Source organism: Mycteria americana, chromosome 12 (assembly GCF_035582795.1).
Source record: "Mycteria americana isolate JAX WOST 10 ecotype Jacksonville Zoo and Gardens chromosome 12, USCA_MyAme_1.0, whole genome shotgun sequence".
In the NCBI taxonomy this organism is placed as follows: Eukaryota; Metazoa; Chordata; class Aves; order Ciconiiformes; family Ciconiidae; genus Mycteria; species Mycteria americana.
In genome coordinates, this window is record NC_134376.1 from 18,548,475 (window position 1) to 18,576,441 (window position 27,967).

The following is a 27,967-nucleotide window of genomic DNA, read 5'->3' on the forward strand; positions in this document are numbered from 1 at the left end:
CGAACAGTCTTATTTTTTTTAACTTTGACTCTGAAATGGCATCTTTCTGTAAAGCCAAAGATGAAGACACTGCCATAATTAATAAAGAAAACAAACTTCTGATTGGAACCACTGCATTTTTATTTTGTACTATAAATAGAATTCCCCTCTATTTCCCATTCCCTTACACAAGTAAATGAAACGTGTAGCTGCATGTAACTCCCTCCAGTAAAATACCAGGCTTTTAACCATGAGGTAAGCTAACTGTGTTTCGAAGGCACTCTGCGTTTGGTTACAGTTGCATGCTTTACACTACCCTCTTGTGCTTGGCAATACTGCCATCTCTTCACGTACTTCTTGGTGACCTCTGTGGTGTGTGAATGCTCCTCCTGGATCTACAGCTGACGCCATCAAATTATATCTGCTTCACTCTTCCCCAGCAGCTTAGGCACGTAGGTGAACAAAATGATGGTGTTTAGGTATTGATGTGGTGATACTGAATTGAGATGTAGCACACCTTTGTTTTTACAGAGCTGGTTTTCTCAGAGGACAATCCATCATTTAGTCAGTTGTCCACGATGAAACTGTCTGGCTTACCAACACGCAGCTGACGTAACCAGCTCCTGCTGGTCACCTCGGAGTCATCTTGACCTTCAGTCTCTCTAATGACTGCTGTATACAGCTTTTTACGCGACTACGTGAGTATATGTTGAGCAAACTGCAGGTTCTACTGAGTCTTTGGACTTCAGGTACTTCACTGTCCTAAGGCTTTGTCTTGGTTTTTGTTAGGTTGAGTGATTAGGTAGGGATGAAGAGGGGGAGAAAGTTTTGCTGTAGTCCTGACAAATGCGTTTTCCACTACTGGTGGTGCTTTTCTGCAGTGTATGACAGCAAGCAGTGTGGCTTCGTAGCATGGCTGGGGCAGAGGCTCTAGCATTTTGGAAGACGCAAAGGAGGGCAAGGATTTGCAGTGATCTGGTAGTCTAACAAGTGGTGCAGCTCTGACTAGCTGCTCTTAAGAAAAAGTTTCTAAAGTGGAGGGAGCGCTGTGTAATTACTTCCGGACACCAAGACTGCCAACTCCTGGATCGACATCTCCTTGTTGAGGTAACTGTTGTACTGAGCCATGGTTAGCCTTCCGCTCTTCAAGGCGTCCTCAATTGAGAACTCTCTACCAGACTTTCTGTCGAGGATCACAGATGATTCCCCATTGGGACCCTTTATTGAGATCTCCTCCCAGTCACATTCCTGACTCTTCAGTTTGACAAACAGGCTCCACTCAATGAGGCCAAACACATGAGCTTCCTCAGGAGACATTTCTTTTCCTGTATCGGGGTCAATGACCACAATGGAGCGCCTCAGGTGGTTCTCTCTTTGTTCCCTCTTGATAGCCACTGTCTTGAGGCGATTCTGGAGTTGTTCAATCTCTGCGTCTTTTTCTCTGGATAACTGCTTCAGATCATCTAACTCTCTTTCCAAAGCTTGGAATCTGGAGTCCAGGTTTATTCCGCTGTCCACGTGGGTCATGTTTCTCAAATCCTGAGCTTCTGTTGTTGTGAGTTCAATCTCTGACTGCAGTCTCCTTGTTTCCATCAGCAGGTTCTGTTTCTCAAGGTGTAGTTTGTGGTTTTCCTCCCTTAATAAGTCTAGCTCCTTTGATGACTTGGAGTTGTTGAATTCCACCTCGGACAGCCTGGTTTCGAGGCGGTTGATATCTGCATCTAGCTCCCTCTTACGCCTACTTTCTTCCTCCAGATTGCTCTTCAGCTTTTGAATCTCGTACTCCGTGTCTCCTTTGTCCACTTGGACGCTCTCTGAAAAGACCACTTTCTCTTTGACCTCCATCTTCTCCAAAGAAAGGAGCTTCTTTCTGAGGGCTTCTAGTTCAGTTTGCAAGACTTGTCTCCGGTGCTTCTCTTCTTCTAGCTCCAGCTTGAGGAGGGAGTGCTCCTTCTCTTGCTGGGGATCTTGCTGAAGGATCACTTTCTGTTTCACAGTCACTCGTTCTGTTGTCTCCCTCTCCTGTTCTTCCAACTCATTCAACCTAATCTTCAGCCTCTGCACCTCCAGTTCAGCCTCTCTGCGGGCCTGTCTCTCTTTCTCAAGTTCTTCTAGCTGACGCTCTAGCTCAGACCGCCTCCTCTGCAGCTTGCGGAGTTCTTCACGGAGGCAATCAATTTGCTTCAGCTCACTCTCAATGCTCTGAGAGAAGGAGTTGACTTCAGCTTTCAAGGCAGGATCTTGCTCATACTTCACTACTTCCTGTTGGACCACTTTCTCCTTCACCTGGGAAAGTTCTTCCTCCTTCTGTCTTACTTTCTCTTCTTGGAGCAGCCGCTCCCTCTCCAGGTCAATGTGTTTCATTTGTTCATCTGCTAGCTGCACTCTCAGAGACTCTACCTCCTCTCTAGTCTTGGGGTCTTCCCGAAACTGCAGAATTTCTTGAACAACTTCCTTCGTATGCACTTGAGGTTTGGTATCTTTCAAAGTTTGTATCTCTTGTTTCAGCTGGTAGATCTCAAGGTCAGCTCTTTCAATTACTGCTGTCCTCTCTATGATTTCCTCCCGGAGTCGCTGTAGCTCCTTTTCAGTTTCTGGATCATTCTTGTACTTAATGACCTCCTTAATGACTTCTTTGACTTCTACCAGTGGCCCTCTGTTCCTCAGAGCAGCCAACTCATTCTGGCAGCTCTTCAGCTGTTCGTCACCACCTCGGTATCTCCTCTCCTGCTCTACCAGCTCCAAACGAAGGTTGGCAACTTCATTTTCAGCCTTGGGATCTGGGCGCACAATCTCACGCACTTTCTCCTGGACAACCACCTTGGCATTCTCTTCCTCCAGCAGCTGGATCTTCCTGAGCAGCTCAGCCTTTTCCCGCTCGTTGGAACGACCCTTGGACTTCTCATCTTCGTACTGGCGCCGGAGCTCATTCACCTCTCTCTCAATGGCTAAGTCTTTCTCTACCTTCAGCACCTCCTTGACGGTAATTTTGCCCTCGGCAAGGGCTCGTTCCTTCTCAAGGCGTTTGAGCTTGTCCTGGAGGAAGCTGAGCTCTTCCTCATGCTTCTGCCGAAGGGCGCTCTCCCTCTGCCTGTGCTCTTGCAACATCTGGAATTCCATCTCCAGCTGGGGATCGTTCTGCAGCTTCAGCACCTCCTTCTCCGTTACCTTCTCCTGCTCTTTGTTCTTCTCGCTGGACAGCACAGCAATTTGTTGGCGTAAAAGGATGACTTCATTCTCTCTGGTTCCTTCCTGCCTCCTGAGCTCTTCCAATTCTTCTTTGAGCTTCAGGATTTCATCAGCTTGAGCCTTATCTTGTTCAATACGCAGTACCTCTTTCACTATATACTCCTGCCCTCCTTCTCTCTTCTCGTGCTCCAAAACACGCAGCCTGATTTTGAGAGCCTCCAGCTCATCCTGGAGCACCTGGTTCTTGCGCTGCTCTTCTGCTAGGTTTTGCTGCAGTTTGTGGAAGCTCTCCTCCAGCTGAGGGTCAGGCACTTTCTTCAGCAGTTCTTTCTTAACAACGGTTTCTTGGGGCTTCTGGTTTTGCAGGTGGATGATATTGTTCTGAATGGCTTTGATCTCCGCTTCTAGCTGTTGCCGACGCTGAGTCTCATCCTCAAGCTCTTTCTTCAACTTCCAGACTTCTTCCACGGGCCTTATGGATTTTTTGGTCTGGACGAAGTCTTGTGTCACTTGAACCTCTGGCTGCTGTTGTTGAAAAAAGAATGTGTAGTCAGAAAACCCCAAATAATCATACTTTTGGTGCTTATTTTCAGTGCCTCCTGTGACAAAACAACAGGAGGATGTTGACCTTGGTTAATGGAGGTTGCCTATTGCAAACGCTGAACAGGGGCTATTTGCAAACAGGCTGCTCTTGAACTGCTCTGTGGATTCCCAGCCTGAGAAATGCTTTCTGCGATGCCTGTTGCTGTCAAAACAAAGCTTTTAGCCATGAGGAATGCTAATTCTGGCATGGGTTTGGCAAAAGAAGTGTTAAAAATTATGTGGAGCTTCCTAGGGCAAGTGGGAGATGAGACCAGGAAACACAGAGGGGTTGTCTATCTGATTTAAGCGTCTGCTGATGAATGATTTGGGGAGTATGAAACACTAGCTAGATTTGTTTCCAGTTCAACTTGTAATAGCAAAGGCACACGTATATTATTTACACGACTGTCCTTTCAGCATCGCATTGCTCCTGGTGATCGCTTACCTGCCGCAGGAGGCTCTGAGCGAACTCCAGATTCTGCAGCCTCTGTTTGTTCACAGCATTTACTTCGGTGAACTTGGCTGCCAGAACAGCTTCCTACAGAACAAAAATGCATTGAGAAAAGGTGATGGAACCAGGGGTGCTTGGTCAAGACTTGCTGCGTAGAAACAATGGCCAGGCCCTAAAGAGGTAACCCTGGGTGCTCTTCTAAAAACCACCTACAGTGGTGATCCACCAAGCTTTGTGGGAGGAAGAGTGATTCTCGTGCACGCATGCTTTCATGGTTGTACTGTATGTTTCCTACTCAAGATACACAAAAATAGATGCAGACGAGGAAGAACCGGGTGGACACTTCTGTCTGCCTCGATATGTAGGATGAGTTTGAGGCAGGTAGCAAACAGATCCTGCATAAATATGTAGCTTGTGGCCTGCTCTCGCTGTAAGAATTTCTATCTAGCATGAGGCCTTCAGTGGTTAAATCTCACTCTCTGTTTGAAAGTCTGGAGAGAGGAAAAACTTTCAGGTTTTTGGCTTTTCTCCCCTCTTTCCCCTTTCAGAAAGTGCTAAATCCAGCGTTTTCCCCCTCTCATTCCAGCTAGCGCAGCCCAAAAAACTTGTTGGATTAAGAATGATAAAAAATCCCTTCCTCCCCTGATTCTCTGCCCTCCCCTGCAGTCCCCTCTGGGACCAAGGTCACCGACAGTAAATATAAGTCTTTGCAAAATCCCCCTTGGTCCCATAAGCTGTCATCTGCTTTAGCTCTCTATAGGCTACCCCTTATTTACCTCCTCTTTCACTTTCGCAGCTGGAGACTGGAGCCTGGGCTTCTTGCTCATGTACCCGTTCCGGCCGTTCTCTAGGTCGAGGATGGACCGTAGCTTCTCAGCTTCCAACTCATAGTCCTGTGGGAAGAAGTCCCCGGAGGAAAGTGAGATTTCTCGGTCCCCTTCGTGCGCAGGTCCCTCCTAAACCCTGGCTTTAATGACTTCTTCCCTTGACCTGTGTTTTGGGTGAGCTGCTGAGGACGGCAGGACCCAGAGCACTGTTGGCAGGACCTCCCAGCAGGTACTGCCCTGTGACCGTAACAGCACGGCTGCAGGCATGTGCTGACCTTCCAGTTGTCTTATTGATGCTGGGCTTGGAGTGGAAACCTTCCTTTCACAGACAATAAATCTGAGCCAGTTGCCATGCTAATGGCCACATGATGTCAACGTCAGAGCAGATATAACCTGGTTTTAGCTCATCGGTTGACTGAGCAAGGGCACTAGGCTTGCTTTAGGTGGCTCCTTGTAGGATGTAGGTGATTCTCCCCCTCTACTCTGCTCTGGTGAGACCCCCCCTGCAGTGCTGCATCCAGCTCTGGGGTCCTCAGCACAGGAAAGACATGGACCTGTTGGAGCGGGTCCAGAGGAGGGCCACGAAAATGATCAGAGGGTGGAACACCTCTCCTATGAGGACAGGCTGAGAGAGTTGGGGTGGTTCAGCCTGGAGAAGAGGAGGCTCCGGGGAGACCTCATTGCAGCCTTTCAATACTTAAAGAGAGCTTGTAAGAAAGATGGGGACAGACTTTTTAGCAGGGCCTGTAGCAATAGGACAAGGGGTCATGGTTTTAAACTACAAGAGGGGAGATTTAGACTGAATAGAAGGAAGAAATTTTTTACGCTGAGGGTGGTGAGACACTGGCCCAGGTTGCCCAGAGAGGTGGTAGATGCCCCATCCCTGGAAACAGTCAAGGTCAGGTTGGACGGGGCTCTGAGCAACCTGCTCAGATGAAGATGTCCCTGCTCATGGCAGGGGGGATGGACTAGATGACCTTTAAAGGTCCCCTCCAACCCAAACTACTCTATGATTGTATGATTCTATGTAAAAGTTCTCCCACCAGCAGAATTGCAGTCCTTACCTTCACTGCCTGCTGGTATTGCTGAGCTGTGGTGGAGACCTTCTGCACCTCCTGTTCCTTGCTTGCAATGTCACTGAGGAGCGCCTGGCATGCACAGAGATACACGTCAAAGGGAACACAAAATTCAAACGCTTCATTCAGCCTTTTTGAGGGTTGCCAGTAAGATTACAACACTGAGAATTACAATCTTGAGCTGCCCTGCTACGAGTAAACAAGGCACAGGTAGGACAGTGGGACCTTATAGCATAAAAAAATAAAGCTAATAAGTATTTATATTTTTCTATTTTATGTTCAGGAGCTATCTATTCCTTATCTTTAGTGTTGTTCCTTCTCCTCTCCCCGTGGAGCCCAGGGTGCTCTCTGAAAGAATTACCGCTTGGTTCTTCAGCTTCATTTCCACTTGCTGGATGTTGTCAGACTCCTGTGGCTCGTAGTTAGGTATGTTGCACAGGAACTGGTTGACTTTGTCGTAGTTGGTGCGGTAGTTGGAATAGGCGCTTTTCGCTTTCTGCAGAGTCTGCATTCTGTAGGGGAAATCAGCTCAGCTTCAGTACTGTCACATCTCTTGTGTCTTCTGCAAATGCCTCTTAACCAGTCCCTGCTTCCCCTGCTCCCTAAAGACACAGATCTGAGCCAGAGTTGTTCTCTGGCTGACTCTCTCCTCTCTAGGAGAGTCTTCTGCAGGAATTGGTGCCATGTGGTCAGTATAAAAGTAAGCAGAAATCAGAGAAGAGAGGAGTCATAGGGCAACCGCGGGGTGGTAAATAGTGGACATAACCCTTTAGCGAGATAAGAAGGTACAAGACCTCACATGATCCAGGCAGAGGCAGATGATCCATGGCAGCCAATGCAGTCGCTCTTGCCAAAGTTCCTGTCGCTGTTGCAAGAGTACTTAATCCTAAAGGCTGCCCAGATCTACCCAGCCAGTGCATGCCAGGAACCTCTCTCTTCCTCCTTAGACCTCCCTGGATGGCCTTCTGCAACTGCTCATTCCCATGACAGCGCTATGCCTCTTCCAGATGCAGTGTGGTTCCAACTCCACTGTAAATACCCCAGCTCTCCAGGCTGGTCCAGTCCTAGCTAGATCCTGTCCTAGAGTCTCACCTGTGGTCGATTTGCTTGCTGAGGTTGTTGAAGCGCTGGTTGAGTTTGTAGAGCTCGGCTTCCTGCCGTTCGATGTCGGGGCAGTGCTCCTGGAACTTGCTGGCCAGGGTGTTGGAGCACGTCTTTGTCCTTAGCAAGTTCTGCTCTGCTTCATTGAGCAGGAACCTCTTGGATTGGAGCTCGGTGCCCATGGCCTGTGGAAAAAGCAGGAGAAGAGGGATTCTCCAGGGTTGCACACGTGCCAGGCTTTTGTTACTGTTCCACATCAACTCCAGCTACTGCACTGGAGCTGTAAAGGATGCTAAGGAATGGCTGAGCTGCAGTAGTGCTACAGGTTGTGGAGAAAAGCAAGTTAGAGGCTTGCATCGTAAGCAGAGCCATCTATGTTTGGTGCTCCTCATGCAAGCCGTAAACCCGGTTCCTGCCAGTGCAACCACTCTAGAAGTAGCTGTGAAAGCTTTTGCATGCTAGTCTGAACCTGGGGACTTGATGGAAAAGCTGAAGAAGGAGAGAAAATTCTGGCCTAGCCAGTTCTTGGCCTTTCTATAGCAGAAGGATTGCCAGTTTTGGTCGGTAGCTTTTCCTAGCAATAACTGTTCTCAAAGCCTTGCTAGTCCATCTCTTTCAAGTATCAGGCCTCTGCATTGCTTTTCCCAGGCCATTTTATCCTTCACTTCTCCATTAGTCCTTTCATCAAATCACAAGTATTCAACTGGCATTTGATTCCTGGTTTGGGGAAGGGAACGGTTTGTGTTTAAAGTAGGTGGGGATCACTGCAGTTAACGTGAGGTCTCACCTCCAGCTGGGGGAGGTCATCCCTTTACCAACTGATTCAAGCTTGTGAGTTGAGCAGCAATTACTCCAGCTTTTGGAAAGTGGTTTTGTATGTGGAGCATGTCAATAGGGTAGAAGACTGGCTGGAGAAAACACTCACCAGGAGCTCTTCTTTCTTACGGTCTACCACCCGCAAATCCTCTGGTACTGTGTCATCTATGACCAGTTTGTTCTCGTAGGTAGACAGCAGGTCTCGGCCTTGTTGGAGGCTCCTCTCGAGGTGCATGGCCACCTCAACTCTGTATGGACACAAGAGGAAAGGTGTTTAAGCACGCCTGCACCTATCTCCTGCAGGATCCTATGTTATGCCAGGCTCAAGCCATGACTTAAGCCATGACTTACTTCTCTTGGGCAGCACTGAGCAGCTGGACCACGCGGTCGTACTTCTTGTTGGTATTCTCCACCTTGTTCTTCACCAAGGTAGCACTGCCAGTGTTCGGCACGGATTCAATGAAGATCTCGCACTCCTGGATCTTCCTCGTTTTCTCAGGTTCAATGCGACGGACCTCATTGGTGATGTTCTGCAGTAGGAGTAAAGCCTTTATGGCAACTGAACTAGGACCTTGTGGCTACAAAGAAGCTGACCTTTGGCTGTCCAGTGTGAGAAGGGAGGTCAGGGCCGAGGGCTTGTGTTTGATGGCAGGTGCCTCTCAGCCCTGAAGGGGACAAAAGGGTATTTTCTGTTGACTTTTATCTCTTCTGGGACAGGCTAGCTAGCCCTTAGCAAGGAAACTCTGGCTGGGGAGTGGTTCCCACCAGCTCTAGCTCTGTCAGAAACGTGCTGGACTCATCTGGACCGTTGGGCTCTGCAGCCTGACGGATGAATTCTTGCCTGGACGTCAAAGCGCTGCAGGCAGTTGGAGCAATTTGCTTTCACTTGTGGTAGCACTTGGATTTTGACACAGCCCTTGGCAGGTGATGTAACCAGGACCTGAACTTCCTCCTCAACCAAGGGAGGTTTGTGGCACAGAGCCTGGCTTAATTAGGGGTCTGAAGGAGAGGAAAGGAGCAGGATACTACCAGAGCCAAGCAGAGCAGGTCCACGAGGAACAGTGCCCTGGACCATAAGTGTTTTCCTGCTCCTTTCTGAGCTGGTGATAGTGGTGGCAAAGTTGACATCCCTGCTGCGCTCAGAATAGGGGCAGGATCAAGACTTGAGGGCTCCTCTCTCCTCCTCACAGCCCACCCTCTGCAGCCGTCACCTTTTTCCCATTCAACCTTTCTGTGACCAAGCTGGGCCAGGAGCAGGGCAAAGGTTTTTGGCTTCTGAGGCTGCTCAAAGGGCTGCTCCCCATCTCCACTGGAAGAAGCAGCCAGCTGTAAGCATCACTCCATGCCTGCGTGCTCCTGGGCTCGGGGAGCAGCACTTACAGCACCCAGCATACTGAGGACCACCCTGGAGACCCCCTGGGAGCACGGCCCCTGTACAGCACTGTCTGTCTGCTTCCACAGCCCCCTACCTTCAGGTCCTTGGAGCGCTCGGTGCTGTCCTGCACAGCCCGACTCTGCTCCAGCGGCGGACGGAGGTTTGCCGTTATTGCTTTCTCCTGCTTGTCCAGGTCACTGTTCACTTTCTCCAGCCCTGCCAGAAGCTGGCGCCCCTGAACCGATGCAGCATCTGGATAACGACAGGGACCAGGTTAAAGCTGGTTGGAAGCTGGGTCTAGGCTCAGTCCCACTGGTGAGTGCAAAACCCTCATTCCCTTCCGCTCCCACAGCCCTGCCTGCTGCGACTGCAGCCTGGCTACCCTGCCCCTGCAAGCATCCCAACACTGTTGTCCCCAGGACCCTTAGGAGATGGGAAGCTCTCGGCGACATCCCCCCTAAGATGGGATACCACCTAAGTTCAAGGCTACAGCAGCCTTTTTGTGCCTGGGAAGGGGCAAGCTCCAAGCTGCCCTTCCAGAGCCGCACCTCCAATGCTGTCTGCCTTCAGCCCCTCGTAGCGCTGCTGGAGGATGTTCTTGCAGTTGGCCGTCTTCTCCTTCACAGTCACGTAGTGATCGGCAATTCTGCAAAACGGGACAGCGTGGGCACGAGGTCAGAGTCAGGCCCTCGGCCCCTCCGTCACCCTACCACCCATCCCGGCACCGCTCCAGGAAGGAGGTGCGGCTCTGGAGGGACTTGCAGGACCTGGCCCCTCGAGGCAGCCATGAAGCAAATGGGGGAGAGGCACCTTCACCCCGTGTTGGCAAAGGGCTAGAGCAGTGTCTTCGCTGGAGGGGTGAGAGCGAGGGAGAGACAGCAAAGGCGGGTACCTGCCTGCTGAGGGAGGGATGGACAGCTGCCCCTGCCATAATGGCCCCCCAGAGGAGGGGGGACCTGGGCGGCTCTGAGCTGGCCCCACTTTGCCAGGTGGGATCTTGTGTGCGAGCAGGAGGGTGCAGGAATCCCTCCTGGAGGAAGCCCGAGGCTTCGAGCAGGCGCAGTTTTGCTGCGGGAATCGGGGCAGGAGCCCCCCGTCAGCACTGCCAGATGGCGGGTGCAGCGCTGGTGGCACGGCCTGAGGCTGGTGAAGGCAAGGGCAAAGGCTGCCGGGGCAGCGGGAGGGTCTGGTACGGCAGGCTGGGGGGGCACGTACTGGTCTGCCAGCGCTATTGCTTCTGCGTCAGGCGGGGGGATCATGAAGCAGACCCCCGGGGCGCTGATCTTGTTTCCTGAGCCGTCTGCCACTTCCCAAATGTCTCCGCTGTTCTTCTGCAGGGTGTAGTGAGCTCCTCGGCTTATTTGGCCCTGGGGGACAGGAACCAGTCACAGCAGCAGGTCAGGAAACACCACCCGCCCTGCTCCCTGCCAGCAGCCCCGGGGAGCCAGGCTTGTGGGGCGGCAGGACTGGCATAAACCCCAATCCCTTCTCTCTGCGCCCTCTTGCTTATCCAAGTGTCTGCCGCTCGCAGAAGTCTCATGTGCCTGCTCCTCCCTCCCCTGAGCCTCCAGGTATGAAGCCATGCCTCCTCTTGCAACAGTCAGGGCAAGCAAGTTCCCACTAGGGCAGAGATGAGAAGGCGTTTCCCAGGCGGTGCTGTGGCTTTCCTCTCCAAAAAGGCAGCTGAGTCAGCCCGAGCTGCTCACTCCTCTCCAGGCCCCTGCCTGCTGTCTGCCGGCTCTGCGCTCCCATCCCTTCGGTCAACGACTCGGTCCTGCAGCGACTGATGCCGTGATGGTGGGGATGGGGGGATGCAGACGTGCCCGCCAGGACTGCGGTGGTGATGTTGGGGTGAGTTTCTTCAATCAGAAACATGCCCAGACATCTTCACCGTCCCCGCGCAGGGAGCGTGGGAACACGACAGAGCTGGGCTGTCGCAACCTCCCAAAGGGTGTGTGATAGGCACGCTGTCCACAGGGCGGATGGAGGCTGCCTTTCCCCCAGACCCCTCCTGCACTCCTCCTCCTCAGCTGCAAAACCTGCTTTCCCACCGAGGCGAGCGTGACCTTTGCCTCGTCCCCGCTGTGGGAGACATCACCGCTTGGGCACTGGCAAAAACTGCTCCTTCCCCAGGTGTGTCTTCCATCCCCGGTGCCCCCCGAGGAGACGGTCCCCAGGAGCACCTCTGCATTGCTCATGGGACAAGGGAGATGTTACCTGCTCGCCTTCGTACTCGCAGAGAGCCTCCACGGGGATGGGCTGGAGTGGCATCTCACGGCGGTACCGCAGGGGCAGGATGTGCTGGCTGCGCTCCTGCAGGGACTTCACCACTGCCTCGTACTTGTCCAAGGCCTTCTCCTGGTCCTAGCACAGGGTAAAGACAAAAACCAGTAGGGAAGCAGGGGAAGAACGAGCTCCTGAGCTCTGCCAGCTGGGGAAGGGCTGGGGAGGAGCTTGTACCAATGCTGCTGGGACAGGGACTTCAGCTTTGCTTTTGCTTATGCTAGTGAAAACAGCTCCTGGGTCCTGCTCTGCAGCCGTCGTGTTCCTGCACTCTCCTGCCTACTTTTGCAGCCAGGCTGAGGACTGGGACTGTGCCCGTGAGTTGCCATGCCTTGGCACTAGCCACCGGGCAGTAACAGGCATTCCCTGGTGTGTGATCCACGTCTGCCTGGCTGCGTGTTGATGGATAGCCCCATTCCCAGCTATTAGCTCTAATTAGAGCCCTGTGAAAAGGCTCTCCATCAGCTGCTCTACTTCTAGCTGTGCAGGTGGGTATCCCACAACGTTGAGGAGAGGGACGGCTCTCGGGAAGAGCTATCACCTGTCCCAGGACACGTGCATCATCTGGGCCTGCTGCAGCACGCTTGGGCTGGGCCAGCGGCTGGGCTCAGTACAGCCCTTCCCAAGTGGGCAATCTCGCATCCCTGCTCTCAGCAGCACAGCGAGTTCCACAGCCTCCTCTGGCAGCAGGTCTAATTATGCTCCCGCCCTTAATGAGCGCTAACTCAATGAGAGAACAAATAAAAACCAACCCAGTGAGCAATTCCGTTGCTATGGGAGAGGCAATCTCTAGCTAGAGGGGAAGGAAGAGTCGGGTGAAGGCCAGGCAAAGGGAGGCAGCAGCACGGTCTTGCTGCTCGCCATGCTGAAATCTGGGCTAGATGCCTGCTCCGGCAAGGATGTCCCTCCATCGCTGTCGTAGGGACAGTGGCTCCTGCTGCTGCCTCCCCTTCGGTCCTGCCTGCGCCAATACTCACATCCAGCTCCCGGAGGAGAGACTCAAGCTGGTATCTGTCCTTGAACTCTGGGCTGAATTTTTGGTCCAGGTCTGTATCCACCTTCTTCAAGAGCTCCTGGGCATCCTTAGTGTCCTTCTGAAACTGCAGAAAGGCAAAGTCTCTTGTGAGAGAGGGTCCTGCTGAAACATGAAGCAGACCCACCGCAGCACCCTGGTCTTCGCACTGCCTAGAGTGGGGACAGCCACCAGGAGCTATGATGGGCATCTGAGCACTCAGTAGTGCGTGGAAGAAGGTGAGGAATCGCTACTTCCCATGCTTGGGACAGCAGAGCTAGGGGAAAGACAACCAGGAGAAGCTTATTCCATGGTCTTCTCATGCAGAGTTGTTAAATCGCACCTTTCCCCGCCCTCAATTTTGTTTCACTTGGACAGCATCACAACGGTGCGTGGTGTCTCCCTTGCCAGTGCCAAGGAGAAGGCAGAGCCAAGCCCTGCCACACATAAACCACCCCCTGGGGCAGTTATTCTGGCAGGTGCCCACAAAAGGCACTGCCTGGGCTGGGCACCAGGGTTCAGCTTTGGCAACAGACTCATCACGTCGTCAACACGCCCAGGCTGTGGGAAAGGAATCCAGCCTGACCTGCTCCCCTGCAGAACCTCCCTGGCTGTCGGATGCAGTTTATCCAGCAGACATCTGTCTGCTGAGCTCAGCTGGGGCGCTGAGCCCTTGTGCGGGGCTCCCTGGGGGGCCAGCTCTGGTTTCTGCAGGTGTAATTTCCCCACTCGGACCTGTTCTGCTTCCGAGAGGAGCACGCAAGGTCTCCTCATGCCTTGTTTTGGGGGTGAGGTACCCCTGCGAGCTATCTCCGCTGTCCTGCGGGCAAGGATGCCGCCATTGGACTGTGGCTCTTGAACCTTGGCATTGGAGCAGATGCTTTCTGCAAGTTATGCTTTGGCCGAGCAATTACTGCGTTTGGTGCTTGAGCAATTATGACTTGTGTTATCAGCTCAGAGTGGTCCTCCTAGCCTTAAAAGCCCTGTAGACTAGAGGACTAAATCTTTTCTACCCTGTTTCCAGAGCAGCGGGAGCTTGTACGTTTGCTGGGGTCTCCTGCAACCCAGCACCTGCTCTCTGGGCTGTGCAGAGCAAACAGTGCCTCCCTGCCCCTGGGGATCTGGTACCTTGTGGAAGTCCTCCATGAACTTCAGGTGGCTCTCCTCGCAGATCAGCAGGTTGAGGTACTCCTTCCAGTCGGCGTGCACTGCCTCGATGTGAGCCTGCGACACAGGGGCGGGAGGCAGGCGTTAGCAGGACGCCCCGTGCTAGGGCTGAGCCTGGGCTGCCCACCAGAAAGTACCCGTTTCCCTCTTGAGCAAACAACTCCTTGGCTGCCTCTGAAGCCGCCCAGATGCTCTCAGGTCAAAGCTCGGATGGGAATACTGGAGAGCTAGTCCAAAGCTGGGATGCTCCAATGGGAGCGTGGGGACAGGTGGAAGGAGGTGGCAAATCCTGTGGCCTTAGGTCCATCTTCCCATCAAAGGGGGAACTTGCCACCATAATTTATCCTTTGTAGGCAGGCACAGAGTAAACACCACAGGAACGAGGAAGACGGAAAGAGCTACTTAGGTTTGTCTCGGCTCCTCCGATGGTGTTTACACACTTGCAGGTGGAAGAGACTTCTTCCCACTTGGCATCCCGGGAAGTAGAGTCGAGTCGTGTTGGCACCAGGTCCCACACTGGAGAAGGGCTGGGCCAGTCCCCCGAGCTCTGGAGCAGGTGAGGAAGCTGGAGCCCATCCCTGATGCTCACCTCGATGGCGTTCTTCCCGGGGTGATTCTGGGCAAGCAGCTGATCGCCATCCGCATGCAGCTTGTTGATGGCCTCCTCCTTCTCCTCCAGCTTCCGGTGGATGAAATTCTAGATGGAGAGAGGCAAGATACTGATCCCCACGCAAAGAGAGGTGACCCTGGCTGTGTCCTGCGACTGAGCTACTCTGAAAGGGCCTGAACAGCCACAAGACAGAAAGCATGATGTTCCCCTACTGCAGCTCTCGCTTTTCCTTCCCTTGCAGATGTTGCTAAAGATGCCACTCTTGCCAAGTGAATGCTGAGATAAGGGAGAGGAGAATGAGGACGCTCCTGAGCTTCCTCATTGCTTTATTTCTAGCAAGAGGTAGGGATTAACCTTACTATCCATATGCTGTCACCTGTACATCTCAAAGTGCTCCATGATGGAGTGGGAGAAACTGAGGCACAGCGGAAGGGACATTTCCTGCCCCCATCCAACCCCCAGCCTACTCCCCTGGCTCCGTGCCCACCTCCCTTGCTGCGAAGCACCCAGCCGGCGTGGGGCCAGGCAGCACGCGAGTGCGCACGGACCTCGTACTGGCGGCGCCGGCTAGGGTAGTCCAGGTTGTGGTCGCTCCAGTCGTAATGGGTCCTGTCCTTCGCCTGCTGATCCAGCCAGTAGAGCTTGTTGGTGCAGCGCTGCATGTAGTCCTGCAGGGAATTCAGATCCTGCTGCCGCTGCTGGGACCCGGCCTGGGAAGGGTCAGAGGGAGAGCTTAGCCCAAAGCTCCTCTTATGGGTCCCGTGGGGGTGCCTGGCCGCCCTGGCAAGGGACCCCTGCAAAAGGGCTCTGCCCCCGGGATCTTGGAGGTCTCTTACCAGCAGCTTCTGGTATTTGGCTTGGAAGTCACTCGTGTATTCCTGGTAACAGGGGAAAAGCAAGGCAAGAGTTAGGAGCATGTCTCTGGAGAGCGGTGGTCTCGCGGGGCCTTGATGATGGAGGGGGACGTGGGGTTTATTGGATTCGCCTCATTGTAAAGCTAGAGACGGTGTACGATGCTCAGCTCTGAGGTTAGGCGTGGATCTGGGCGACCACCCAACCTGGTCCAGGCTGTAGGAGCTTGGATGGTGGGATGCCCTCGCCTTCATCAGTGGCTTGGGATGGGGCTGACCCTGCGGGGCAGCAGGGAGAGGGGCAGGAGAGCTGACCTTGTTGCCTTCCTTGGCCATGTGTGGGCCGATGGCCATGACCTCATTGTGGAAGATGATGTGCTCTTCTACTTGGCTGTTGACCAGCGGCAGGTCGGTCCCAAAGCCCTTGCTGCTTAACACATCCTGCGGCACACAGGAGTTGAGGTTAGCGACGGGGGAACGGGATGCAGAGCAGCTAAGACCTGGGAAACTCTTCTTGGAGGTGGACACGGAGCTGGGCTTGGATGGGCTTTGGTGTTGGGAGCCCGTGGGTGAAGGCAGCCATGCCGGATGGTGACCGTGGGAAGGCCAGTTTGGGGATTTTAACCCTTTTCTGGCTGAAAGAGTGTAGTGCTGGGATAAAATGATGAGGAAGGGCCACAGAGTAGAGCCCAAAGCAGGTGGTGACTGGGGATGCCAAGCCAAGGACCCAAGAGGAGAGGCTGAGGCTGGTTCAGCCTCGGCAGGAGAAAGCTTTGTGGGGGGGACCCAACAGCGTCCTTCCCGTAACTACGGGGAAGTTGTTGAGTAAACGGAGCCAGGTTCTGCAGGGTGGTGTGTGGTAGGAAGATGAGAGATGACAGGCATAAATTTAAACGGGGGAAGCGCAGACTGGGTATAAGGAGAACCTTTTCCACTCCTAGGACAGCGAGGCATTGGAGCACGTTGCCTGGAGAGGGAGCGCGGTCTCCCTCCTCGGATGGAGAAGGGCAGAGGTTTGCCCGAGCTCACCCAAGAGGTCAATGGCCAGGCTAAGCCTTAGGAGCCCATCCCCTGAAGGCCAGGCTGGCACACTCCCCCGAGGCCCCCCGATCCTCCAGGGCTTTTCCTCACTTAAGCCTGGCTGCTGCCAGTGGTGCTGCTTCAAGCACCGAATCCTGGTGCCACAGCAGCTGGCCTTGTCCCGTCACCTCTGCACCCTCCCCTGCCACCCAGCACCCCACCTCCTTCCCATGCTGTTTGCTGCTCCCAGTATCAAGCAGCCAAGAACGTTTCCAGGAGCCTGTTTCTCCATGGGGAGATGCGTGAGGTCCTGCCTGTCCCCAGCTGGTGCTGCTGGCCAGGCAACGGCACCGACGGTCCCCTCGGTACCTGTTTCTCCTCGATCACTGTTGACCAGTTGACCTGGGGCTCGATACGCTGCAGGGGGAAGTTGTAGATCTGCTCGTGTTTCGTGCGCAAGTTTGCCACTCGTTCCTTCAGCTGCCGGATGCTGCGGGAAGGGAAAGACGAGGGTGGGATGCAGGATGTGGGCATGGGCCGGCATTAGCATCGGTAGCTGTAGGTGATCCTCTCCCAGCCCCGCTATGGAGTGGGGGGGCCTGTCCTTAGGGGACCTCGGAGAGCCCAGCGCTGCCAGGCGGGCTGGCAGCAGCCGCGTTGTGCAACCGGCTGGGGAGGGGAGAGGGCGAAGGCTCCTGCACACCCGTGCTCTGCCAAGGGCTGCTCAGCTCATCCGCCAGCTCAGGGCAGGCTGGCGCTGGGGGACAGCATCGGCTGCCCGTACGCTGGGCAGACACCACCCCACCGTGCTTCGAGCAGAGCTTTATACACGGCCATCAGCAGGCGTGCAGCCGTTCTCGCTCCACGCCTGCCCGCGGGCGGCTGCGGGTTACGTACCTTAACGCCCGCTGGGCTGCGGGAGCCTGCGGTGCCTCCCCCAGCTGCAGGCAGGAGCGGAGCAGAGCCCCTGGAGAAGCGTCCTCCCCCCCTGCAAGGCTGTGGGGACAGGTTTCCCCCCGCCCCGGTACTCACTCTTCTGTGATCATGTCACCCTGGGGGTGCTTCATGTGCCGGGCGATCGCCGCATCCCCATCCAGCACGTAGAGCAGCTTCTCGGACTCGGTGAGTTTCTGAGCCGTCAGGTCCTTGTACTGCGCTAGCTGGCACGCCTTGATCTTGTGCAAGTCCTGGGCAGGCAGAGAGCGGGGAGGAAGGGTCACCAGGGGAAAATAAGCGGTATCCAAGAGGTCGTCCCACCACGCTGCCCCTGGGCACCAGAGATGGGCGGGAGCTCTGCTGGCTCCTCTCCTCCCAGGGGTGTATTTTGCTTCCCCCTCGCCTGTGTTAGCCCCGAGGAAGGGCTGTGGCCGGGGGGCTGCGTCGCCTCGGGATGCATCATACCCTTTGGGAAGAGGAGGATGGTTCAGGCCCCTTCTCCTCCGTCCTAGCTGCCTGCTGGGAGGCACGTCCAGGGATGCACATCCCTGCTCTGCACAGTGCTACCCAGCCCTGGGTAGGGAAGAATTTCGGGGCCCCATCGCCTGTTACACCCTCCCACCTTCTTCCTGCGAGGCGGGGGAACCCGTGCATCCCTCCGTTATGGATCATCGCAGCCCAGGGACCGGCCGCAGGGCAGGGCAGCCGCCCGCAAGTGCCGTAGGAGTGGAGCTGAGGCGAGACCGCAGCGAAGGGAAGGGCGGTGGCAGGAGGGAGCAGGGGGGACAGGGCTGCTCGGAGGAGCCCGTGCGCGTGGGGCCACGGCTTGCTTACATTTTGCATTCGGGAGTCGGTCTCCACGATGTTTTTCTCCACCTGGTCGGCATTTTTCTGCAGGCGCTCTATGAGCTCAGTCAGCTCTTTGCTGGAGATGCTGGGGAGAAAGAGGAGGAGAAAGAGGGGGACTCGTCACCCCGCAAACACGGCCACAGCCCTAAGCTGCTGCTGGGGGCTGCCCTCGGGGTGCTGTGACCCCGGGGGGTGGCCAGGGGCCAGCTGAGCCTGCCAGGCGCTGCAGCTGCGGGTGACTCACTGCTGCCTTTCTAACACTTTCCAAAATACTCGGCTGCTCTGCCAGGAGGGGGGCGGCGGGTGGGGACGAAGTGTTTCCCGCACGGTGGAAATGGGAGTGATGCCGTAGGCGAGCCCGAGCCTCCCTTGGCTTCGGAGCAAGAAAGAAGAGAGCTGTTTGCAGGGGACAGGGAGGGAGGGGGGTCCTGCGTGGGAATGGGGGAGCCCGAGCAGCAGAGAGGACCTGGACCCCGTGCATGCCGGCGAGATGGCCCGTTTGAAGCTGTTGCATGCAGGCTGTTGCCCGTGCCCTGGGCAGCCCCTGCCCGCAGCCCTGTGTGCGCCCCACGTTGGGCGCAGCCCTGCCTTGGAGCCCCTGCTGTGCCCCTCCACGCCATGCTCAGGGCTGCCTTGCTCTGCAAGGAGTTATTCACAATTTAAACCAAATAAAGGGATGGGGCAGCGCACGTTGCATCTATCTTTCAGTGCTTTGTCTTTTGCTAGGCACTGTTTTTTGCTCCCAGGGTGACGCTGGTCCAAGCCTCTCTGTTTGCAGCCAGGCTGGCAGGGCCAGCCCAAATATTCACAGCCCCGCTGCAGGGACGGCTGAGCTACAGCAGAGTCCGAACAACCCATGACGCAGCTTTTGCATTGCCGGGGTTATTTTAAACATTTCATCTTCTTGCTGTCACTTCGGCTGCAAGAAGAGGTTGCAGCGTGCCAGGGCTGGCTCCAGAGGACCGTGTGCCAGGCTGCGTGCCAGGCAATGCCCGCAGCCTCCGGCTGCGGCTTGGCGGACCGGAGGCCGAAGGCAGGGTGTGCTCCTCGACAGTCCCTGCAGCTGGAGGGTTCCTAGAGCCAAGGCTGGGGCTCGTGTCCCAGCTGTGCTGCTTTGCCATGAGGGTTTAAGCCAAGGGTTGGCTCACCCCCAATCCCAACCACCTATAGAGTGGGGATAATGAGCCTTAATGACCTCGTTATGTGGCGGTAGAAATAATCTTTATGTGGCCCCTGGAAGCGTTAATTGCTGTTATAGCTGCTACTAGATGAATTGTGTGTCTCCTGCAAAGGCTGAAGGGCAGCGGGGCAGGCTGGGGGAGAGCAGAGTTGTCTGGTGGAGCACCAGCATCCCAGTCGTGCTTGCTCGTGGCGTGGAGGGCTCCTGTAGCAGCTCCTCATCCCCAGGTAGACAGCCTCATCCAGTAGCTTTGCGAGCTCAGCTCTGAGGGGTCCTGCAGCACCTACATCCATCGCAGGGCAGATTTTGACCGTGTAGGCTTCTCCAGGACAGCAGGAGCCGTGTCCTCCCATCTTCCACAGAGAGGTGGGCCAAAGCTGAGAGTGGAAATGGCCTGTTGACCAAGGCAGTCCTCTTCCAGGGCTTTGCAGTGGCTTCCCTGGACGCGTGCTAGTGCTCAACTACCAGCAGGTAAGAGCAGTACGCGGTGGCCTCGTCAGCCCTGGGCACCTCGGGGGACCACACGCAGTCTCCAGCGGGGACGTCTCGGCTCGCTGCCTTTCCAGCGTGGGTACTGGGGGAAAAAGCTTGGCAAGCTCAGGTCTGGCCAGCCTCCTTCCTGGCACTGGTGCTGAGCTTCAGGACGCGTTCCTGCCTGCCACGCGTGCTATCGCTTTCAGTGCGGCAGAACAAAACAAAACCCGGCTCTGGGCTTGTTCCTCCTTACCTCGAACCCTGCCCCGGGCTGCAGGAGCCTTGTAGCATCTGACAGCTCCACAAAAGTTCATGCTTCCCTGGGAAGTTCTGGCGTGGGCAGGATTTACACTGATTTTTTTCTTTTTATAGAAGCTGGATCATCAGGATGGTACTTGGCGTGGCTGGTGGTTTGTGGCTGTCACCGCTGCTGCCGCCTGCCTGGCACCTCCTGATGAGCACAGGGATTGCCGTAATTACGGGCTCTCTCGCATCAGCAGAAACAAACCGAGCGGGCATTTCCGAGCAGAGGAGCAAACGAAGGGGTTGTTGCGAGTCATGCAGCTGGTTGCAATAATTGCAAGGATGAGCCTCGCTTTCTGGTCAATAGTTACAGCTGGAGGGTGCAGGGGTGCACCGGGAGATGGATGTGGGTGGCTGGATCCTGCTGTGATGGTAGAAGCAGCTCTTCAAAATCCACTTGGGGGTTTCTTCTAATCCACATTCTCCCACGTAAACCAGGGAAAATGTCAGATGAAATCAGTGGAGAGAAGCTGGTTTGAAGCTGGGCAACTAAAATGTGCTGCATGCGTTTGCGTGTCTTCAGATGATGGTTACTCAGAGCTGGCATCTCGTGCATCCCGAGAAAGCTTGCAACCGCCAAGGAGCCTTCCTCACCTCTCGCTGATGAACTGGAGGCCACCTGAGCTTTGAGGGCAGGAGAGGGTGATTGTCCAGGTGGGAGCTTGGGATGCTTTGCTGCGATAGCCAGGAGCCAAACCAGCACTGAGCAGGGCTCGGGAAGGGCTGGCAGGGCTTGCTGGCTTGTCTGCACGCTCCCTCCCTTGGTCTTGGTGTTTTCCAGCAAGCCCATGGATCGATCTTCAGGGTTTCGGAGGATCTATAGTATGGATGGAAAAGCCATCCCAAAAAGCAGAAGAGGTTTGGGGCTTTTCTAGTTCTGGTTGTAATTGAAGCTTCTAAATTTTACGGGGGAAATAAAATTAAGCGAGGGATCGTTTGGGATCCAAGGCAATGCTGCGTTTCAGCCATGGCTTCCCAAGCTGTTGCTGCTGATCTGGTCTAGCAGAGCTGAGCCTGGAGCCTCTGTGCTTGCTTTGCATCAGCAAAACTGATCTCAGGTGCCGGGGGCTGGCGAGCGCAACACCCAGGCCCTGACCCTCTTACTCAGGTACCGGCTTTGCTGGGAGCATCCTCCGTGGCCACGCTGCTGCTGCTGGAACAGCGGGGCCGCTTCAGGATGAGGATGACGTGTCCGGGCGAGGATGTACCCCTCGTCCCCTTCTCCCCACTCTTCCCCCGGCTCTGAGCCATGAGCTCTCATCACCCCCGTTAATCACCCTGCCACCGAGCTGGGGCTGCCTGCGCTGGGGGAACAGGGAGGGCAGAGGATGGTGTTTCCCTGTGTCGGAGAGGACATTTGCCTGGTAATCCAGAAACTGCTGCTTTGATGTGCAGTATCTGGGTGACCAGGGAAAAGAAAACGCAGAGCTCGCTTGGAGCAAGCAAGGACATGCTTGGTTATAATGTGGGCATGGCTCTGCTGCTCAGCCTCGGCTTTCCTGGTGCACGCAAGAAGAGCTGTTTGCTCTCTCCACCTCTGCAGTTTACGCAAGAGTCGCCGGCAGAGCCTGGTGACTGTCACCAGCTGAGGTTTTGGTGCAGGGCGATCGAATAAAAACCTCCCCTGGGAGCTGGATCTCAAAACGGCCGCCGCAGCGTCGGGGGAGCTGCTGTGCCGCTCCATCCTGCGCTGAGCACGGCGCGGGACCGCGAACGGGGAGTTGGTGTGTGCTCCAGCTCACCCCCGCTGCTGCTGGGAATGCAGGAATAAAGCGTGCAGAAATAAATACAGAAATAAGAGAGATCTTCTGTGCCACTTAATCAACCAACTTGGACATTACTGATATGAGATAATCAGCCCTATTAATAATCTGCCTGCCCCCCCCCATAGCTGGGTCTGTGTAAATAAAACAAGGACGAGCATGGTCCCTGCGTCCATCTGGATGTCGAGCAAGGTGCCAGAGGGACTGGCTGGGAAAGCTGAAGCCTGGCTGAAATCTCCGTGCCAGGGGGTGGAGGAGGTCAGCTTCCCCGTGCCCTTCATCTGCTGAGAGGAGGAAGATGCAGAAGCACAAGGTGGTGGGCGAAGCGGTGAGGAACCCTTGGTCGGCCGGTGGATGGGATTTGCAGGAGACGGCTCTTTCAGGAAGCTGCTGGGAAGAGCCGCGGGTGCACCTGGGCTTTGGAGCAGAGCAGCTGGCAGGGTAAGGCAAAGGGCTGCCGGGGCCAAAAAACAGGCCGGAGGGGATGGCTGGAGCATAGAGCGGTGCTGGGGAGGGAGAAGGGCAGGATTTGGCCATAGCCCAGCTGGGAAGGGCAGCGCACGTGAGACTGAGCAGAGGCAGGAGCAAAGGTGCCCAGGGCATGGCCCTTGCGAGGCTCCGGCAGAGGGAAGGGAAATGCAAAGCTTTCCTGCTAAAATAGATAAGTCTTTGTTTGAAAGATGAGGGGGGGGGGGGGGGGGGGAAGCCTGGAAAAACTGGCTTTGCCATTTCTGGAGAACTTTAATATTTTCTTATCAGGAAGGAAAAAATTATATCACTCGTGAAAAGCTGTGCTCGGCAGAAGCGTTATTTCTTTTCAATGCTGCCTTGAGCAGCTGTAGCATCGCCTGGCTGGCGTGAAGGACCCGAGATGATTCTCGTGAGGAATGGGAGGGTTTTTCTGGGTTTCTCCCAACAGGGGAGCCGGGAGGAGGCAGCTGCTCTGTGGCAGACTTCGCTTCAGCCATGTACCACAGCTGTGACCTCAGGTGATGTTCTGTTTCTTTGGGGTTTGGGTTTTTTGGGTTTTTTTTTGAAAAGAGGTTCTCAAAAGACAGATGTGATGATAGTTATTGTGATATGGAAACGTTGCTGCTAAAAATTGGACTTTTTTTCTCTATTCCTACTTTTTTTTCCTCCCTTCCCATTAGGTTGTATCTTCACTGATAAGAGCACTTTTTGGAGCAAACTTCCCTGAGGTCGGCATCTCCGGGATGTCCACAGGTTTGCACCCTGGCTTTGCGCTTGCAGGCAGGTGGTAGGAAATCCCTTTGATTTCTCTGTCTCCTTTTTTCCCAAACAAGGAGGCTATTTCACTAATCCCCTCCAGCCAGGATGTTCAAATAGATACTCCTGGAGTTTTTACTGCTCCAGCTGACCGCCATCCCTGGGAAAGCCCCTGCTGGGAGCTCGTCCCATGAATCAGATACTTGCTGGGAGGGTTAATGGGAAGGGCTCTGCCCTGCTGTGTCCCCCGGCTCCACAGGTGGGACCGCTCAGCCAGGGACAAGCGAGTCGGTTGTGGATGGGGTCCGAGCTCAGATCCTGGTCCCGCTGACCGCATCCCACTACTGGGATGCACGGAGGGCGCATCAGGCAGCGACCACCTACTGCTGCTCTCAATTCCATCTCAATTTAATTTCCACTTATACAGGTTTCATAAAAAACATACCCATGTGAGCACTGCTGCTGGAGACCGGACTTCAGGAGGGACTTAAAGTGCACAAATCCTCCAGAAGGCCACAGAACAGAACTATAAATTTCCTTAAAGCTCCCTGAGCTGCAGCTACCACTGCACAGTATTCCCTTGTGCCGATTATAACGACGCTGGAGTGAAACTGTGGCAGAGCAGAGGACACAAGGGCTGGGCTATGGCTAGTGTAATTCAGGTTTGGGAGAGATTAAGATCTGGCTCAAAACTCTGGAGCAGCGCGCCATCAAGCTACCCACGTTAGGGCGTAGCTGGACAGCAGGGTTGCTGGGCTTAGTCCAGCTCGTTTCAATTATATTTATCTTCCCTCATACTAATGGCGATATATTATTGTAATGTGCATGGAAATTAAAGCAGAAATAGGCCAGGCAATGGCGAGGCTTTCCGCTCTAAATACAGAGCAGCTCCCCTGACTCACCTGCTGTCTGGGCCTTTGTGCTGACTCCAGCCCTACCAAACAGCCTCCAGAAATGGGTGCCAGCCCTGCAGGCAGCACCCTCCCTGCTTCTGCCCCGGCTGCCTGCGCCCCCTCTTAGACGGGGTCTGGGTCTCCTGACACCATGAAGGGTCTCCAGGGCTGGGAGCCCTCCTAGATGGATGCTCTCACCAGGGGACCCCAAGGATGAACGTCTTTCCTGCTGGCAGGAGGGCGAGTTTCAGCAGCAACTTCTCAAGGCTGAGCTGTGGTTTCTACCTCCCGAGCCTGGACTTTCTAAGAGAGAAACCAACCTCCTGTTTTCTAAGCATGGCAAGCGTTTGCTGCAGATAACGGGGAAGGAGGGTGATGTTTTCCCCCCCTACTACGTCCCTATTCAAGGCTTCTGCCTTCCCTTCTGGGGACACATACGTACATATATGATGTGCTAACAACACAGTAGTCATGGCCAGTCCCAGCTGAATCCCAGGGCCTTGTGCTCCTGGGATGGGGTGAGCAAGAGCAGCACGGAAGCAACCAAGTCCAAGAAACTAAATGTCGTCGTCATCATCTACATTCCCCAGACAAGGCAGGGAGATGCCCACACACCTACTGATGTGCCCGGGGCTGGACAGGGCTGGCTGCTGAGCCTGGAGACCACAAGCCCAGCCAGAGGTGCAGCAGATATTCCTAAGGAGAGACCTGGACCCTCGTCCTGCTAATTTGTGCATCTGAGAAACAAAACCACGGGGAATGCCTGTTGAGGAGCATCACCTGCACACTGGGGGTGAAGTAACGGCTGGTGCTGTGCGTGGCGTTAGGAGGTGGTGGATGGAGATGTGGTCCAGGGCGCTCAGCTCAGGGCATCGCCGTGGTTTTCCAGCAGGCAAGCCGCGGCACGGCGTGTGGCCGGCACGCTCCAAGACTCAACTGGTGTTGCTGAGAACGGACGAGTCGCAGCAGGCCAGAGGACCCGGCACTGTGTCATCTTCAAACTGTCGCGGTTTTTGCAGGATTTAATGCCGCTCCTGTTCTTTCCCTGCCATTGCCCTATTAGAGCTTCAAAGCCGGCTGGCTTTCCTCCTTACTAATGCTAGCGTGGGGCTGACCGGCCTCGAGACGTGGAGGCAGTTGCTGCAAATGGCTCCTTCCTTGTTTGGAGAGGGGTTCGGCTCCTGTGGGGATCTGCATCCCTGGCGTGGCAGCAGGGATGGAGTGGGGAAACCCATCCCTGCCCCCCCTGGGTCCCGGGCAGGCTGCGGGCAGCTCGGGGACAGGCAGGGGAGCTGCTTGAAGCCAGAACGCTTCAAGGTGCTTTGGATGGGAGGCTGAAGGGCCAATTTGGGGCCGGGGAAGGGTGGCTGTCTGCATCCAGGGGGACAGAGTGTTGTTTGCAGGCAGATTACGGTGCCTGGCTTGAGCTGCACAGACTCATGGAGATGCCCCCATCATGGGAAGGGCTCGTCCCAAGGCCGAAGAAGCCACCAAGACTCACAGCAGCTCCTCGTCAGGCTACAACCTGCTGTAGGACAGCGCTTCCTGGGCAGCCCCTACCTAAATCAGCTGAGCTCGTAGCCCTGGCTTCTCATTCCTTGCAGGAAACATTCCAGCACACTTGCATGCTTGCCAAACCGGTGCTCGGTTATTGACCTGTCACTGCTGTGCTTTGAAGGCTTTGTCACCGGCAGCACCTTGGCACTAAGCCCTATCTAAGGTGCAGCCCCTACGCTCTGGCTGTGCAGCCTCGCTGAAGCGCACGGTGAGGCCGGGCCGTACAGGGTGTTGAAATCTCCGTTCCTGTTTACGGCGGGGGCGGTCGGTTGATTTTAGCAGTGTTGCTCTGTTTTTCTAGCAGCAAAACTGGGCGGGAGCCGGCTGGGAGCCCGGCAGCGCCTGGAGCAGGGGACGGGGCGGCAGGAGCTCCTCACTTCTTCACAATCCTCCAGCAAGTTGTTTAACCGGTCTGGCACCGGCTTCCCCATCTTGATGGTGGGGCTGTTTCCACACGGTGGGAGCGTTCCCTGGATTCACGGATGTTTGTAAACTCCAACACAGGCGTTAGCAAGTTGGGGCTAATGAGCGCAGCCCTCCCCGAGGTGTGCGCGGACAGCCCGGCTGCAGGGAGGGAGGGCGGCCCGAGGCCACAGCCCTGTGCTGCTTCCTCAGCCACCGCCAGCCAGCCAGCAAAATAAAGATTTCAGCCTGGCCTGCAGCCTTCGGAGGTGCTTGGGCACCTGCCCAGAGCTGGCTGGGCTCGCGGGCAGGGCGGCGGAGGGAAGACCGTCTTCCTGAGCCCCATCCGCTGTCGGATGACGTGAGCACGGGGTACCCGGCGTTGGCAGGGCTCGGAGTGCAGGAGTGGGGACCCTGGCCACGGCCCCAGGGTGGGGATCACAGGGTGGGTACCCGGCACAGAGGAGGTCTGTCTTCTCCTGCCTCCCAGCACCCTGATGCTGCTCACACTCCCGAGATGTCAACCCAGGCGTGGCGTTTGTCATTTTCAAGCCTTCCACTAACACCCCCGAAGACCAGAAGTGCAACTGGCTATTTGCACCGTCCTTCGACCATGGGAACGCTGGGGCTGGGGCCATCGGGGAGGCACATGCTGAGCCTCAGAGGGCTCCATGCCACCAGTCTCCTCCTGCCAGCCCTCCCCAGGGCAGGAGCTGGCAGCAGAGCGTGCCCCGGGCTTTGGGAGCAGGAGCCGGGGTGGCCCTGCTGAGCCAGCCGGGCTGCCGGGAGGGCCCGTCCCCAGGGCTGAAGCTGGAGCCTCAGCCCGAACAGAGGGAGCTCAGCAAATACCAAAGCCTGAGCACCCACCGTGCCAGGGCAGCACCCTCCGCTCCCGGGGAACACCCCTCCTATGCGCCACAGCACCGCGCCTGCAGGTGGGGAGCAGCGAGGGGCTCCCCCAGCTTGGAAAATGTCAGCGCCTTCTGGGCTGGCCAGTCCCTTTCTGGGTCCCTGAAGGCACGTCAGCCCCTGTACCAGCTCCCCAGTTTCCTTCCCAAGGAGGATTTTTGGGAGCAGGGCGGCTGCTCCGAGCCCATCGGCCAAGGCAGGTGCCGATGGAGAGGGATGAACAGACCATGGGCTTGAATCTGCACCAGCCGTCCCACTCCGCCTGCTCCAGAGCCCCTGCAGCTCCTCCGGAAAACGCAGGACGCGCTTCTGAATTGATCCGAACATCCATCTCTTTGGAAAAACGTCCCCTGTGCCACCCGCCCTGTGCAGGCAGGGGCCGGGGGCTGCCCGCCCGCCAGCCCCCCTCCTGCGGCAACGCATCGTGCACCCGGAGAGGGGCCAGGCCTTCTCGGGGGGGGATTTTTACATCTTTTCCCTTTTAACAGTGACCTTTCACGGGGCGCGTTCAACACGCTGCTCTTTTTTTTTATGACCAGTACAACTGAAACGCGTCCGCACCCCATCAGAAAGAGCTGAGGAAAAGGCGATCGACTGAATAGCTGGTCCTGATGGAACAAGTGGATGAAGGCTGAGGACAGCAAGACTTTTCTTCCCCGGAGATCTAACCCAGCACACGCCTGGGAAGCGAAGGAACCTGCTCCCGGGAGCTGCCGCTACTGCGATGCGATGCGAGGGGGACTGGGGAAAAACCATCTCGGTGCCTTCACCGGGCACCAGAGACGCGGACCCAGCTCGGAGAGGAGCTGACACCCCGGGGGCTCCCACACCCCGGGGGGTGCCCAGGCTCCGGGAGGGGATGCTGCGGGGGGGGGGGGAGCCCCGGGACCGCGGCGCTGCTTGGCCCGGGGGAGCGGGGCTGCCCGGGGCCGGGACACTCACCTCTTCTTCTGCACGGAGGGGCTGTATTTCCCTTTGTTGCGTTTCCTGAAGAGCGAGTGCATCGCGTCCCCGGCACGGCGCCCGCCGCGCTCCGCCTGCTCTTCCCCCGCCGCCGCCCGCAGCCTCTGCGCCGCCACCGGGCCGGGCCGGGCCGCGCCGGGAGGCGGGGACGGGGCTGCGCCGCCTCCTGCCC

General features: G+C 55.8%; 1 protein-coding gene across 1 annotated transcript; it reads right to left on the minus strand.

The window, feature by feature from the left end:
• On the minus strand, positions 1-27,924 carry PPL (periplakin). Its single transcript, XM_075515087.1, has 22 exons — positions 27,775-27,924; positions 18,110-18,209; positions 17,372-17,526; positions 16,709-16,829; positions 15,635-15,760; positions 15,305-15,346; positions 15,017-15,178; positions 14,448-14,555; positions 13,820-13,915; positions 12,657-12,779; positions 11,614-11,760; positions 10,612-10,763; positions 9,945-10,042; positions 9,491-9,648; positions 8,373-8,551; positions 8,131-8,269; positions 7,197-7,390; positions 6,466-6,616; positions 6,093-6,176; positions 4,978-5,094; positions 4,196-4,288; positions 1-3,693 (listed from the first exon to the last, which is right to left on the minus strand). Exons 1-22 carry the CDS (start codon positions 27,834-27,836, stop codon positions 1,009-1,011), a joined length of 5,292 nt encoding a protein of 1,763 aa, XP_075371202.1. The 5' UTR covers positions 27,837-27,924; the 3' UTR covers positions 1-1,008.
• Positions 27,925-27,967: the final 43 nt, after the last annotated feature.